At 41.9% G+C, this 16,072-nt stretch overlaps 1 protein-coding gene across 1 annotated transcript; it reads right to left on the bottom strand.

The window, feature by feature from the left end:
* Positions 1 to 5: 5 nt before the first annotated feature.
* MAK16 (MAK16 homolog) lies at positions 6 to 14,105 on the bottom strand. The gene is made up of 10 exons (XM_023214587.3): positions 13,640 to 14,105; positions 10,162 to 10,211; positions 9,960 to 10,069; positions 9,792 to 9,856; positions 9,442 to 9,593; positions 8,348 to 8,402; positions 3,236 to 3,310; positions 2,153 to 2,269; positions 1,596 to 1,661; positions 6 to 513 (listed from the first exon to the last, which is right to left on the bottom strand). The coding sequence occupies exons 1-10, from the start codon at positions 13,652 to 13,654 to the stop codon at positions 316 to 318; spliced, it is 903 nt and encodes a 300-aa protein (XP_023070355.1). The 5' UTR covers positions 13,655 to 14,105; the 3' UTR covers positions 6 to 315.
* Positions 14,106 to 16,072: the final 1,967 nt, after the last annotated feature.

Below are 16,072 nucleotides of genomic sequence, written 5' to 3'. Positions count from 1 at the left end.
TAGCATTTAAAATTTAGAAATATTTACATCCGTCATCTCATCCCAGATCCAAGAACTCATCTGTTAAGTTTCTCGGGCACAAGCTGTTACTTCAACACATATGCTATAAAAACACTCTTGTTCACAACTTAGCTTTCTTCACTCACTCCAGATTTCTTGCCCCACTGACGTGGCATAAATAATAAAAACACAAATACGGTGTTCAACACAACACAAAAGAGCAAAAACTGGAGGTGTGTATGTGTTTAAAAAAAAAAAAAAAAAAAAGAAACAGTTCTGCATGTTCAGTCCTGGGTATAAATGTTGAAAGGGAAATCACGTGGTTTTGGCCTTGGCCATGGACTCTGTCTCCTGCTCATATTCTATTTCCACATAGGCTCGTTTTCTCCGCAGTGGTCCTCTCAAGGGCGTTTTGCCTTTGTGTTTTGCACTAAGGGCCTTTTCTTCCTCCTCCTCACTGGAGGATTTACCTTCCTGATCTTCATCACTGCTGGCATCCAGTTTATCCATATCCTAATACGGGGAGAGAAAAGATAAAGGAGGAGGGAAAATACTAGATTTCTCCAAACTCCCTTCATTGTCCCCTCTATTTAGAATAGACTAGGGAATTGATTTGTCTATGTCTATGTTCAGTAATTGTCCCGTTTCTTTTTTTTTTTTTTTTTTTTAAAGATAGGGTCTTGCTCTGTTGCCCAAGCAGGAGTGCAGTGGCATAGTCATGGCTCACTGCAGCCTCAAACTGCTGTAGTCAGGCAATCCTCCCACCTCAGCTTCCTGAGTAGCTGGTACTACAGGCAACCGCCACCACATCCAGCTGAATTTTAATTTTTTTTCTTTTTTTTTTTTTTGAGACAGTCTCGCTCTGTTGCCCAGGCTGGAGTAGTGATGCGATCTCAGCTCACTGCAACCTTCACCTCCTAAGTTCAAGCAATTCTTCTGCCTCAGCCTCCCAATTAGCTGGGATTACAGGCATGCGCCACCATGCCTAGCTAAGTTTTATATTTTTAGTAGACACTGGGTTTTGCCATGTTGGCCAGGCTGGTCTCGAACTCCTGACCTCACATGATCCACCCGCCTCGAGGTGATTAGCCCACCTCGGCCTCCCAAAGTGCTAGGATTACAGGCATCAGCCACCGCACCTGGCCAATGATTTTTAAAAATGTTTAGGCCAGGCACAGTGGCTCATGCCTATAATCTTAGCACTTTGGGAGACTGAGGCAGACAGCTTACCTGAGGTCTGGAGTTCTAGACCAGCCTGGCCAGCATGGTGAAACCCCGTCTCTACTAAAAATACAAAAAATTAGCCAGGTGGAATGGCACATGCCTGTAGTTCCAGCTACTTGGGAGGTTGAGGGAGGAGACTTGCTTGAACCCGGGAGGCTGAGGTTGCAGTGAGCCCAGATCGCTCTATGGCATCCTTAGAGATGAGGTCTCACTGTGTTACTCAGGCTGGTCTTTAACTCCTGAGCTCAAGCAGTCCTCCCATTGTGGCCTCCCAAAGTACTGGGATTATAGGAGTGAACCACTGTGCCTGGCCACCTCCCTGTTTTTTTTGCTGCAGGCCAAAGGACAATCTTTTTACCCATAAAGCTCACCTCAAAATCACTTATGTCACTCTCATCTACTTCATCATCTTCAACAAATTCTCTTTTCCCCACATCCTATAAATAAAACGTTAACTGTTAGGTTCAGAATATATAATGAAGATTCAGATAAGACATCTAAGTAAGTACAAAATAACATAATCAGAACCACAGTCTATTCACTAGGCAACCAAAATTTAGTTCTTCCTAAGTTTAATGCTTCTGAATTTTAAAAATTTTAGGGCTACCAGATCATTCTTATTCTTGATTTAAATTATTAGCAATAAAACATCCTCATTATGGTTAAAAACTAGATACAGACAGGAAAGGCTTTATAATTTGTCACCTTGCAGGAACAATTTTACAAGATCAATAAATTAAGACTAAAACTGTTAATGGTTTGTTGGTTAGCCTGAAGAACACAGCAACCAGTGCTAAACCAAAATTAATCACGTGAAAGAAAAAAGATGACATATCATTTTTGGTTGGCGGACTAAAGATGATATTCTGTTTGTCAGTTATATACAAATAGTATCTAGTAGGTTTGGCAAAACAAAAACAAGACTTACTTCCTCATCATCATCTTCATCATCTTTTTCCTCAGCATCTGAAGAGTCACTCTCTGCCTCCTGTTGTTCCAGGGCCTTGTCGAAGGCATGAATGGGGAAGTTGTAGATGTCGCCATACTGAAGAACATAAACACAGATTGGCTTTAACTACTTTTGGATATTACACTTGAAGTTCCACTGTCTGTGGAGAATATTATTTTTTCCTCAGTGATTAAATCAGAATACTTAATTCGATGAGTAATATTTTTAAGTGTAAAGCCAGCAGTGTCTTAAAAAAGCATGTTCTTTTGAACATTTAAATCATCTGTAGTTAGTATCAAATAGGTAACTTCTATGGAGTTACATTTTAAAATCATTTAAAATGTAATCCTCTATCAAACCCATGCATTGGGACAAATGTAATTTTGCTGACAAGGGGAAATAATAAGGACAAAGCATACTTTAGTCATGTTGTCTGTATAAACAACACTCATTTTTAAAAAGAGAATACAAACTTATTTCAAAGAGCCTTAAAAGACTAGGGTAATATGTAAGAGAAGCAAAACTCCATGGCTTTTATACAGAAATCTGGAATCGTTGTCTTGGTGAATGAAGTTGAGAATAATGGCAAAAAGGGAAAGATCTCTTATAGTGAATGGAGTATCAAGGGTAACCAAAGCATTTTATGTGCTTGCATTAATTAAAACAAGGAAGCCACACCGATATGGATTTATTTTATTCCAGGGATAAAATTCGAGTGGAGATCTTCATATCAGGTTAAAAAACATTTCCCAGCCAGGTGCGGTGGCTCAGGAGTTCAAGACCAGCCTGGCCAAGATGGTGAAACCCCGTCTCTACTAAAAATACAAAAATTAGCTGGGCGTGGTGGCAGTGCCTGTAATTCCAGCTACTCGGGAGGCTGAGGCAGGAGAACTGAACTCGGGAGGCAGAGGTTTGAAGTCAGCCGAGATTGTGCCACTGCAACTCTAACCTGGGTGACAAAGCAAGACTCCATCCCAAAATAAAAAACCAAAAAACCCGATGTGTCTTAGCAACATACTACCACTTAAAATTTCAGTACCCCAAAGCTAATGGCTTTCTCACCGTATCCTGTTTCAGTCTCTCCAGTAATTCCTTCTCAATAGCATTGTCCAGCTGAGCAGCTATTAATGCCTTTTCCTATAAGGGGGAAAGAGCAAATCCATTTAATTCATCAGTGCTCATTATTCATCTTATAAAAATGGAAGAAACTACGAAGTTGTTCATAAGAAAGACAATGTAATCATTTCCCCTCCTTGCTATTACTGGCTTTTGCCTCTCCAACCAGATAGATTTCTTCTTCTTTCTCTTGTAAACTTTCTTCAGAACATTTCCATTTTGAAATGCCTATGGTTTTGTAAACAACATTCTAAATTAAATTCTAGCAAAGCCTTTGACGGATACAAAACATGTAGGTCTATATACATTTAAGTGTCTCAGAAATAATCTAGCAACTCTGGAGCCAGACTTTGTAAAAGCTGAGAAAAGAGAACAGAAATCTTCATTCGTTTACATTTTCTAAAATCATGTTAGATTCCATGTGACAGAATGGGTAAAAATCTCTTCCTCCAGTTTTCTCTCATTGGAGATGATACATGACATCAACCTGTACTACCGCACAGTAGCCTAGGATGGTGCATTAATTTGACAGTAAAAGTCATAGAGGGTTTTAAAGTGTTATACCTATAAGTTATGTTAGGATGATTACCTAAAACTGTGTAGGGGCACATGGATCAGTTAAAAGGCTACAGCGATGTTCCATGTTGTTCTCTAGAGTGGGGTGCTTACGCGTCAAGGGTATCCAATGAAGTGTAGGAAGAAAATATGCAAAACTTCCACGTTATCTTTTTCCTTAAAAAAATTAAACATCATTACTACTTTTCTTGTACACTGACATCTGTGCCTTGACTCTGTCTATAAAGTAAATAGTTGTGTGTCAGATACAGTGAGCCAGATATCTCAAGGGAGGAAGACTGCACATAGGGCTTGCAAGTAGTGCTCTCAGTCTTTTATTTAGACGACTATTTAACTGTTTATGTTTGCTTAGTTAAGTGGATTCGTAGATTACACTGAATATTCTGCCAAAGATAGAGAGTAGTTATAAAAGTATGCTGGTTATCTAAGGGGTTAGTGCTTTTAAAAGTTGTAGAACCAGGCTGGCAAGGTGACCCATGCCTGTAATCCCAGCACTTTGAGAGGCCAAGGTGGACAGATCACCTGAGGTCAGGAGATCAAGACCAGCCTGGCCAATGTGGTGAAACCCAGTCTCTACTAAAAACACAAAAAATTGGCCGGGCAGAGTGGCATATGCCTGTCATCCCAGTTACTCAGGAGGCTGAGGCACAAGAATTGCTTGAACCCAGGAGGTTTAGGTTGCGGTGAGCCAAGATAGCGCCACTGCACTCCAGCCTGGGTGACAGAGTGAGAGTTGTAGAACCTAAAAAGGATCCATGCATTTTTCACGAAAAGAAAAATATTCCAAATTTGCCAATCTTTTTATGTAACCCAGTAGAAGTTTTTAAAAATAAATACACTTAATCTGTTTCTTCCAGATAAAGGCAACATTTTAATAGTTTGAGGAAGACAATTGTTTTTTGAAAAAAAGCTTGTTCTGTGAACATTGTGAAAAGTGATTGTATCTATATATGGCACTGCTGAAAACATGTCTCCTATAAAAACTGCAATCACACACTTTAGAAATGTGGAAACAGAATATTGTAATCCATTTAAAACTCTTCCAAATCTACATTTTTCAGAGGGTTACAAACTCAATTGGTGAAAATAGAAAAAATTAATTTCTTCCGAAAGGTTTTAAGAACACCTGTTTGACAACTGGAGATGAAAACTCACTAACTGGACTTGAAAAAAAGCCGCTCCATAACTGATGGAGCTTAATGAAGAATTACAGTACTTTAGACCACCTATTGACAATGCACTTCTCTACAATCCCTCAGTTATGACAGCCCTTCAAGACAACATACTCAGCTAAGAACCAGACTTTTGTTTCACTACGTCACAATTAGTTACAATACACGTCATGTTATTAGTGGAAGTGTATATGTATAATAACATTTATAGTCTATAATCCCAGCACTTTGGGAGGCTGAGGTGGGTGAATCACCTGAGGTTGGGAGTTTGAGACCAGCCTGGCCAACACAGTGAAACCCCGTCTCTACAAAAAATACAAAAATTAGCCGGGCCTGGTGGTGCATGTCTGGAATCCCAGCTACTTGGGAGGCTGAGGCACAAGAATCGCTTGAATCTGGGAGGTGGAGGTTGCAGTGAGCTGAAATTGCACCACAGTATTCCAGCCTGAGAGATAGAGCGAACCTCTGTCTCAAAATAAAATATTTATAAATAACATTGGGGAGTACATGTTCAAAAATTTTATTGAGGTGAGCACAAGTTTGCAGACCAATGATACAGATTTTAGACACATAACTCTGTGACTAATGGGGACAGAAGAATCAAAAGAAAAGCTATCCCTACCAAAATACCAATGACAAATATAAATATTAAAAAAAAGAAAAATACCAATGACATTCTTCACAGATATAGAAAAAACAATCCTAAAATTTTTATGAAACCACAAAAGATCTAGGATAGCTAAAGCTATCCCAAACAAAACAACAGAAACAAACAAACAAAAAAACCAAAAAGAAAACCAAGAGGAATCACATTACCAAACTTCAAATTATACTATGGACTATAGCAACCAAATCACTATAGTAATGGCGTAAGAACAGACACAGAGACCAATGGAACAGAATCGAGAACCCAGAAACAAATTCACACACGTACAGTGAACTCATTTTCAACAAAGGTACCAAGAACATACACAGGGGAATAGACAGTCTCTTCAATAAAGGTGCTGGAAAAACCTAATATCCACATGCAGATAAATGAAACTAGACCCCTATGTTGTGCTATATACGAAAATCAAACCAAAATGGATTAAAAAAAATCTAAGACCTCCAACTATAAAACTACAAGAAAACACCAAGAAAACTCCAGGTCATTGGTCTGGGCAAAATTTCTTAATATCCCACAAGCACAGGTAACCAAAGCAAAAATGGACAAATGGGATCACATCAAGTTAAAAAGCTTCTGCACAGCAAAGGAAACAACAAAGTGAAGAGACAACCCACTGACTGGGAAAACTATCCACCTGACAAGGGATTAATAACCAGAATATAGGCCAGAAGTGTAATCCCAGCACTTTGGGAGGCTAAGGCAGGTGGATCACCTGAGGTCAGGAGTTTAAGACCAGCCTGGCCAACATGGCGAAACCCCATCTCTACTAAAAATACAAAACAAACAACCAGGCATGGTGCTGGGCGCCTGGCATCCCAGGTACTTGGGAGGCTGAGGCACAAGAATTGCTTGAACCCCAGAGGCAGAGGTTGCAGTGAGCTGAGATTGCCCCACAGCACTCCAGCCTGGGTAACAGAGCGAGACTCCATCTCAAAAACAAAACAAAACAAAACAAAACAAAACAAAACACCCCAGAATATATAAGGAGCTAAAACAACTCTATAGGAAAAAATTCTAATTATTGGATTAAAAAGTGGACAAAAGGGTCAGACACGGTGGCTCACAGCTGTAATCCCAGCACTTTGGGAGGCTGAAGTGGGTGGATTGCTGGAGCCCAGGAGTTCAAGGCCAGCATGGCCAACATACGGAAGTCCCATCTCTACAAAAGATACAAAAATTAGCCAGGCATGGTGGCATGCACCTGTAGTCCCAGCTATGTGGGAGGCTGAGGCATAAGAATCACTTGAGCCCAGGAGGCAGAGGTTGCAGTGAGCCAACATCGCACCACTGCACTCCAACCTGGACAACACAGTAAGACCCAGTCTCAAAAAAAAAAAAAAAAAAAAAAAAGGCAGGGGGCAGGGATTGGGGAAGCAAAAGATCTGAATAGATGTTTTTCAAAAGAAGACATACAAATGGCAAACAGGCATATGAAAAGGTGTTCAACATCATTGATCATCAGAGAAATGCAAATCAAAACGACATATCTGACCCCAGTTAAAATGGCTTTTATCCTTTAAAAGACAGGCAATAACAAATGCTAGAGAGGATGTGGAGAAAGGGAACCCTTGTACACTATTGGTGGGAATGTAAATTAGTACAGCCACTATGGAGCTCCAACAGTTTGGAGCTTCCTCAAAAAACTAAAACTAGAGCTACCATACTATCTAGCAGTCCCACTTCTTGGTACAGACCCAAAAGGAAATTAGTATATCAAAGAGATACCCACACTCCATGTGTGTTACAGGTCTGTTCACGATAGCCAAAATTTGGAAGCAACCTAAGTGTCCATCAACAGATTAATGGATAAAGAAAATGTGGTACTTATACACAATAGAGTACTATCCAGCCATTAAAAAGAATGAGATTCTGTCATTTGTAACAACATGGATGGAACCGGAGGTCATAACGTTAAGTGAAAGAAGCCAGGCACAGAAAGACAATCATTGCACATTCTCACTTATTTGTGGGATCAAAAAATCAAAACAATTGAAATCATGGATATACACAGTAGAAGGATGGTTACCAGAGGCTGGGAAGGGTAATGGGGGTAGGGATGATTAATGGGTACCCCCCGCTAAAAAAATAGGAAGAATGAATAAGACCTAGTATTTGGTAGCAGCACAACAGGGTGACTATAGTCAATAACAATTTAATTGTACATTTTAAAACAACTGTAAGTATAACTGAATTGTTTGTAACACAACGCATAAATGCTTGAGGGGATGGATGCCCAATTTTCCATGATGTTATTACTCACTGCATGGCTGTACTGTATTTCACTGCAGAAATTCCATTTGATTAGAATGCTCAACATCTACTAAAGATGTTATGTAGTATGTAAAATAGGCAACATCAAAATTCTGAATTCTGAAATATTTGACCACAAGAATTTCAGACAAAGGAGTTGTGGATTCTTTCTGTTCTCCATTACATATATCCCCAAAGCACACATACTTTAACTTGTGCTGAAAATCATAATCTTAAAATATGAAAAATCAAACGTCTTAGGCAACTAATAGGTATCTATTAGTGAACCATTATCCAGGGCCTGAACAGTTTACACACATGATGGTGACTGAATCTATAAGAGCCCCTCAGAAAGAAAATGTAGACGGTATGAATAGCACAACAATAAGTTACCTCTCTTCTTTTCTCCCTACGCTCCACCTTCTTACTCAAAGGAACAAGTTTCCTCCTAAGGGAAAGAAAATATATCAGAAAATCCACTGTCAAGTGCTGTGTTCCTTTTTAAAGAAGAGAAGAAAAAAGGATTGGAATTGGTGCTGTAGCTCGCAGCTCAATAGAGCAAGATACACTAAATGCTTCTAGAAATTTAATGCTATAAAAAGTCACATATTTTTACATATATTTTAATCTGGCCATTTTTGTTTAGGCATTTTGGGATTCTCAGGGCTAAAATTAAGACTTCAGTGAACTAAGAAAAAAGAATTTTCTGTCGAAGTCTGACATCATCTTTAGCATTCTCTGTAGATCACAATCAAAACGCATTAGGGCCTAACGGTCCTAGAGAAGGTATTCTGTTAATTCTGGGGATTTCATATCACTTTTAAAAATTAGTTTTCAGTGAATCCAGAGTAAAGTTCTTACAGTCCTGTATATTCACATGTCTTAGATCATTTTCAAATGTCTAAAGTTAAGATTCCCTCAGGGGTCATAGAGGAAATTTTCTGAAGGCTGGGCATGATGGCTCATGCCTGTAATCCTAGCACTTTGGGGGGCTGAGGCAGGCGGATCACTCGAGGTCAGGAATTCTAGACCAGCCTGGCCAACATGGTGAAACCCCGTCTCTACTAAAAATACAAAAAAAATTAGCCAGGCATGGTGGTCCATGCCTGTAATCCCAGCTACTCAGGAGGCTGAGGTGGGAGGATTGCTTCAACAGGGAAGGTGGAGGTTGCAGTGAGCTGAGATCACGTCACTGCAAATTCCAGCCTGGGCAACAGAGTGAGACTCCGTCTCAAAAAAAAAAAAAAAGAAAAGAAAATTTTCTGGAAGATTTTCAGACAAGGAGGGTGATAATCAAGTTGTATTCTACTGTTTTAAAAGTCCTGCCATATCAAAGGGCACACCTTTAGTCTAAAGTTTCTTCTTAGTACATCATAACAGACTGCACAAAGTTGAATAGAAAGCCCTGAAGTTTCACAATTTCTCAACTTCAAAACAAGCTCCACGAAAAGATAGATTTAAAAATAATGAAGGACCCAAATACTTACTGTCGCTTTAGTGTAAGTTTTCTAATTCGAATTAGGTATTGGGTGATCTTGGTGAATCTCTGCTTACATTTATGTCGAATGAAACGGGGCCAGTAAATCAGATTTTCATCTATTTGCTCCAGTGCTTTCTCATAGTTTTTACTAAGCCGGACCTACCAAACAGAAAAAGGAAGTTTGAAGGGCAAGTGTAAATGACTCATTAGGTTTTCACTGTCAGTGGCACCTATGGCCTAATGAGGATGGCCCCAAAAGTTTAATCTAGATATGGTCATGGAATTGGGCATCATGGTCAAGCATGTGGCATTGAGGCTCTTGATCAGTGGTCACTGTAGCTTTGTTGTAAGGCTTACCCGTTCCCAGAGACGCCGAGGAAAAGCTGCTCGTTCTATAACCTTCATATACAAGTAGCACTGTCCTGACAATAAAATAAAATAGCTTTAGTGTTATTTACAGAAACTAAAGAACATCCCTATAAGAGCTGTGGGCAGTTCTTCTAGAAGTTAAAACTGGGGAGTTACCTTTCTCTTCTTTAATAGTGGCATACTGACTATTTGCCAGGGGACAGGATGACCGATTACACAGTCCAGTCAGGCTATATTCATTTCGGCAGAAGCTCTGAGTCTTGGTTCTAGAATGGGAAAAAAGAAACAAAGATTATAAAATGGGTTACCAAAAAGGCAACTGAAGGAATCTTTGATCAAGTTGTAAATCCAGACTCACCTTATTTTGAAGGAACAAAATTGCTTGTTTCCTAGTGTATCCCAGATAACCTGCAAGACAAAGTAAAAGCCCATTTCAAATCCTCTGCCCCAAGAGATACTATATTAATTCAAGAAGGCAATGCCCAAGGACACGAATGAGAGGAAGAAATGTTTTGTAAAATAGTCTGACTTGTTTACTTTTTAAAATACAAACAGCAAGGCCGGGCACAGTGGCTCACGCCTGTAATCCCAGCACTTTGTGAGGCTGAGGCGGGCGGATCACCTAAGGTCAGGAGTTTGAGACCAGCCTGATTAACAGGGAGAAACCCTGTCTCTACTAAAAATACAAAATTAGCTGGGCATGGTGGTGTATGCCTATAATCCCAGCTACTTGGGACGCTGCGGCAGGAGAATCGCTTGAACCCAGGAGGCAGAGGTTGCAGTAAGCCAAGATTGTGCCATTGCACTCCAGCCTGGGCAACAAGAGTGAAACTCCATCTGAAAACAAAAAACAAACAAAAAAAAACCTGACTGGGCGCGGTGGCTCACGCCTGTAATCCCTGCATTTTGGGAGGCCAAGGCAGGCAGATCACGAGGTCAGGAGATCGACATCATCCTGGTTAACATGGTGAAACCCCATCTCTACTAAAAATACAAAAAATTAGCCGGGCATAGTGACAGGCGCCTGTGGTCCCAGCTTCTCAGGAGGCTGAGGCAGGAAGGAGAATGGCGTGAACCTAGGAGGCAGAGCTTGCAGTGAGCAGAGATTGTACCACTGCACTCCAGCCTGGGCGACAGCAAGACTCCATTTCACACACACACACACACACAAAAACCCCGCAGATTCTAAGAGAAAAGCTAAATACAGATCAGCAATAATCATAACTCCATTACCCAGAGATAAAATTTCATTACTATTTTGTAAATATTTTTCCAGTTTTTTTTTTGGCCATGCTTTGTGAGATCACATTATATATACTTCATAACTTTCCTTTTTTACTTATGTTCATTATCCATTATTAAAGCCTTCATGGGCCAGGCGCGGTGGCTCACACCTGTAATCCCAGCACTTTGGGTGCCACGGCAGGCAGATCACTTAAGGTCGGGAGTTTGAGGCCAGCCTGGCCAACACGGTGGAACCCCATCTCTATTAATACAAAAATTGGTCGGGTGTGGTGGCAGGTGCCAGTAATCCCAGCTACTTGGGAGGCTGAGGCAGGAGAATTGCTTGAACCCAGGAGGCAAAGGTTGCAGTGAGCTGGGATAACGCCACTACACTCCAGCCTGGGCGACAGAGTGAGAATCCATCTTAAAAAAAAAAAAAAGGCTTCAAGGTATTAGATTTTTAGATATACATACCATAATTTTATCTCATTGAGGGCAAAGAAAACTATCTACTGTTATCCTCCTATAACTAATGTGCTCTTTATTCATTCAGCATTATATACTTAGTTTATGTAAGGCACTGATCTCTCCAAGTCCTGACACACAGTAGCCACTTAAGTATTTACTGAATGAAAGAAAAGTTTTGTCTATCTTGTTGGGGGAAAGATATGTAAACAAAGTATCACAAAATAGCAGGTCTAAAGACCACATAGCATGCATAAGAGTATGACAGCCTTTGAGTGCACTGCCTTGAGGAACTGGGGGAAAAAAAGCTTTACCACTGTTAAAGGAAAAATATGAAGAGGGCAAAAGAATAAAACACACTTTGAGAATCTTATAGGTGTGTCTAGTGGGCGATGATAGGAAACAGGAAAGAAGAATAAGGGAGCTCTTTTAGGCTTGTGACTTTGTCATCTCTGATACTTAAATAAATGGATAACTTCCAAATTGTTATTTCCTGGTCAGACTTGTTTCCTGAGCACCAGATTTGTATATGACATCTCCACTTCAATATCTAAAAGGCAACATAAATATTAACATATCCACATGAAGTTCTCAATTCCACATCCCTCATAAGAACAGTCTTCCCTAGAGTTCCCCCACTTCAATAAATAAAATCACCATTGAACTGTGTATTTATATCTCAAATCCTTTGATTTCTTCCTTTTCTTCTTCACTTAATCCATCACCAAAGTCTTGTCAGTTATACTGAGGTAACCGGTCTCAAATTCATCAATTTCTTTTCATCTCCACCATTAAGTTACTACCTTAGGCGAAACTACTTTAGTTTTTTAAAAAATTTTACTTTAGAGACAGGGTCTCTCTGTCACCCAGGCTGGAGTGCAGTGGCGCCATCATAGCTCACTGCAGCCTCGGACTCTTGGGCTCAAGTAGTCCTTCTGTCTCAGCCTTCGAAATAACTGGGACCTCAGGCAAGCACCACCACGCCCCGCGAATTTTTTATTTTTTGTAGAGATGGAGTCTCACTTTGTTGCCTAGACTGGAATCGAACTCCAGGCCTCAAGCGATCCTCCAGCCCCAGCCTCCCAAAGTGTTGGAATTACAGACATGAGCCACTGCATTTGGCTTGAAGCAACCTTCCTCATACCCTAGTCTCCCTGCTTTCATTTTTTCTCTCCAAAAGTCCTTCACGCAGCAACCAGACAACTTTTCACAAACATAGATCATTAAAAGGCCTAAAAACACTTCCTACAACACTCTACATGACCTCTCCCTGGCAAGCATATCTAATTTCATTACCTCTCTTACATGTCACTTTGATGACCCTTATATTCATTCTCTCATATCTTCAACTCTTTGTACTTTAGTGTTCCTACTGCCTGCTTTTTCCTCAGCTCCTCAGTGACTGGCTTATTCTTATCTTTTAGATGTCAACTCAAACATCTTCTGTTCAGAGAAACCTTCCCTGAGTACCCCTATCTGAAGTATCCTTCATCATCCCTGGTCTTTCTTTCATAGTACGATTATACAGTGTAATTGTTAATTTATTTATTCACTTGTTTACTGTGACTCCCCCACCAGTGTTCCAGGAGAGGTGGGGCATTTTTTCTGGTTAACCAAATTCTTAATAATTACCACAATGCCTGGCACACTGTTAAGCACTTAAGCATTTCTCCAACAAAACACTCAATGAATGAATCTAGGATACTTCCGAAATTATGACTTAGGCAGAAGTAGAGCAAATGCAAAGAAAAGCCTAACACAGGAAACGCAGGTGGAAGAGTAACGCGCGCATGGATGAGAAGGACGCTTAAACTTGGGAGTCAACTTCGCCAAATCCCCTGCTGCCCCCGACCCCAAGTCCGGAGCTGACAGCATGGCGCGACGTCCTGCATTGGTAGGCACGAAAGACGGGACACCTCGACCCCATGGGATGAGGTGACGGAGTCCCGTGCTCACAACCCGGCCGGGGCAGCGGGCAGGAGACCCCTGCGAGACACGCGTGAGAACCCATGTCGGAAAGTCGGGGTTCCGGAAGCCTCGCATCCGGAGCGGCAACAGGCCCGTTGCGTCAGCGTTTTCTAAGTGTCTGAAAACGGGCAAAATCCCTGCGCAAACCCCGAGTGACAGAACAACGGTAGGAGACTCACATCATCTGACTGCATGGTGTCCGTGGATCAGCGTGCAACTTCCGGCCAGATCGCGGGCGCAGACATGCTCCTTCCGGGAAACCACTTCCGGAACGCCCAGCCTCACCTATCTCGAGAAACGCTGAGACTCTCGGTGTTGCGAAATGTTCCCTGGTAGCCTCGCTGCCGCGCGCGGCTCCGCGTCTCCACCACGCTGGCGTCTGCGCGCGCCCGCAACGCTGGGGCTTGTTCCCTGGCGCTGCCTGGAGCTGGTAACCCGGTTGGGCCGCAGTGCTATCCGCGGGAGGCAGGACGCGTGCTGGCGGCCGAATCCCGGAGCGCGGGGACCGCGGGGGTCGCGCGTGCTTCCCTAGCACCCTGTTTGCGACCGTTCATGAGGATGGGACCTCTCCCTGCCGGGCCTCCCCTCTGCTGGGAGAAGGCTAGGGAAAGGGGCGGGCGGCGCGGCGGGGCTGGGTCCCAGCTCTTCCGCGTCCCCCGGCCACAGCTCGCAGCCAGTCCCCGGCCCTGCCCCACATATCCTGCCTTGGCCACTACACACGCCCATGTTGGGTGCGGCACCGGGGGCTGACTTTAGAAACTTAGAACTTGAATTCTGGTTTGAGAAACCACTGACCAGATGGAAAGAGCGTTCCAATAATAAACACCTGTGTCTTCTCATTGCCTATTTGAGACAACAAGCAAAGTTGATAAGGGAGGGAAAATAAGAAAAGTAGAGGTCTAATAACCGCAAAAACAAATCTGGAAGCCTAACAGCTCTTTTCCGCCAGGAGAAAGAGAAAATCTACTACTTCGCATCGTTTTACATAAGAAAGATTGCCGGCCAGGTCGGGCGCCATGGCTCACGCCTGTACCTCTGCACTTTGGGAGGCCTCCGCAAGCGAATTACCTGAGGTCAGGAGTTCGAGACCAGCCTGGCCAACATAGTGAACTCCCGTCTCTACTAAAAATACAAAAATTAGCCCGGCGTGATGGCAGGTGCCTGTAATCCCAGCTACTTGGGAGGCTGAGGCAGGAGAATCACTTGAACCCAGGAGGCAGAGGTTACAGTAAGCCGAGATCGTGCCATGGCACTCCAGCCTGGGTGACAAGCAAAACTTCGTCTCAAAAAAAAAAAAAAAGAAAAGAAAAAGAAAAGAAAGGAAAGGAAAGAAAGACTGTCAGAGGCATTTTGAACCAGAGCAACTCCATCTTGAATAGGGACTGGGTAAAATAAGGCTGAGATCTACTAGGCTGCATTCCCAAGGGTCAGGCCGTCTAAATCACAGGATGAGGTCAGCACATAATACAGGTCATAAGGATGTTGCTGATAAAACAGGTTGCGGTAAAGAAGCCAGTCAAGACCCACCAAAACCAAGATGGCAACGAGTTTGACCTCTGGTCGTCCTCACTGCTACACTCTCACAAGCGTAGCATCAGGAAGTTACTCCATATGGTCTAAAAAAGGGAGGCATAAGTAATCCACTCCGTGTTTAGCATATAATCAATAAATAGGCTGGGCTTGGTGGCTCTTGCCTGTAATCAGCATTTTGGGAAGCTGAGGCAGGTGGATCACCTGAGGTCAGGAGTTCAAGACCAGCCTGGCCAACATGGTGAAACCCCATCTCTATTAAAAATACAAAAATTAACCAGCATGGTGGTTGACCCCGTCTCTAGTAAAAGAAAAAAAAACAAAACCTGGGCCTGGTGATGGGCGCCTGTAATCCCAGCTACTTGGGAGGCTGAGGCAGGAGAATTGCCTGAACTCAGGAGGCGGAGCTTGCTGTGAGCCCAGATCGCGCCACTGCCCTTCAGCCTGGGTGACAGAGCGAGACTCTATCTCATAAAACAACAACAACAACAACAACAACAACAACAACAACAACAACAACAAAAACCCTGTCTCTGTAAATGTAATGACTAGCTGGAAGAAATGGGAGCATTATCAGAGGTCTAGCATCTTTATTTTGTTTTTTCTTTCTTATTTTTCTTTATTTCAGGGCTCTTTTGGTCTAGCATTGCTTTATTAATGTGCTTTTTAGGTTGCCAAAATAATAATCGAGCAGCTAGAACTGCAAAGGAGGAAGGGAAAGAAAATTGTTGGAGGTGAATGATCTTGATTTCAATACAATGATCGTAAGTCCTATGGAGAGAAGTAGGAGGAAGAGAAGTTGGTTAATGAGTACAAAAATACACTTAGATAGAAGGATAAAGTCTGGTATTCGATAACACAGTAGGGAAATTATAGTTAACAATAATTTATCGCGTATTTCAAAATAGCTAGAAGAGAAGAATTAGAATGTTTCCAACACAAAGAAAAGATAAATGTTTGAAGTGATGGATACCTCTATCACTCTAATTTCATCATTACACATTGTATACATGTATCAAAATATTACATGTACCCCCAAAATATATGTAACTATGATATATCAATTTAAAAACACAAATACA

This window comes from Piliocolobus tephrosceles, chromosome 7 (assembly GCF_002776525.5).
Source record: "Piliocolobus tephrosceles isolate RC106 chromosome 7, ASM277652v3, whole genome shotgun sequence".
Classification (NCBI taxonomy): domain Eukaryota; kingdom Metazoa; phylum Chordata; class Mammalia; order Primates; family Cercopithecidae; genus Piliocolobus; species Piliocolobus tephrosceles.
This window is presented reverse-complemented; position numbering and strand designations above follow the sequence as displayed.

Bases quoted from the DNA above. Each gene is read 5' to 3' on its own strand.
- MAK16 (XM_023214587.3), bottom strand. The intron at 2,270-3,235 runs GTGAGAAAGCCA...TATGTTCTTCAG, and splicing joins AGAGACTGAAACAGGATACG to TATGGCGACATCTACAACTT. The intron at 514-1,595 runs GTGAGCTTTATG...TCCCCGTATTAG, and splicing joins GTGACATAAGTGATTTTGAG to GATATGGATAAACTGGATGC.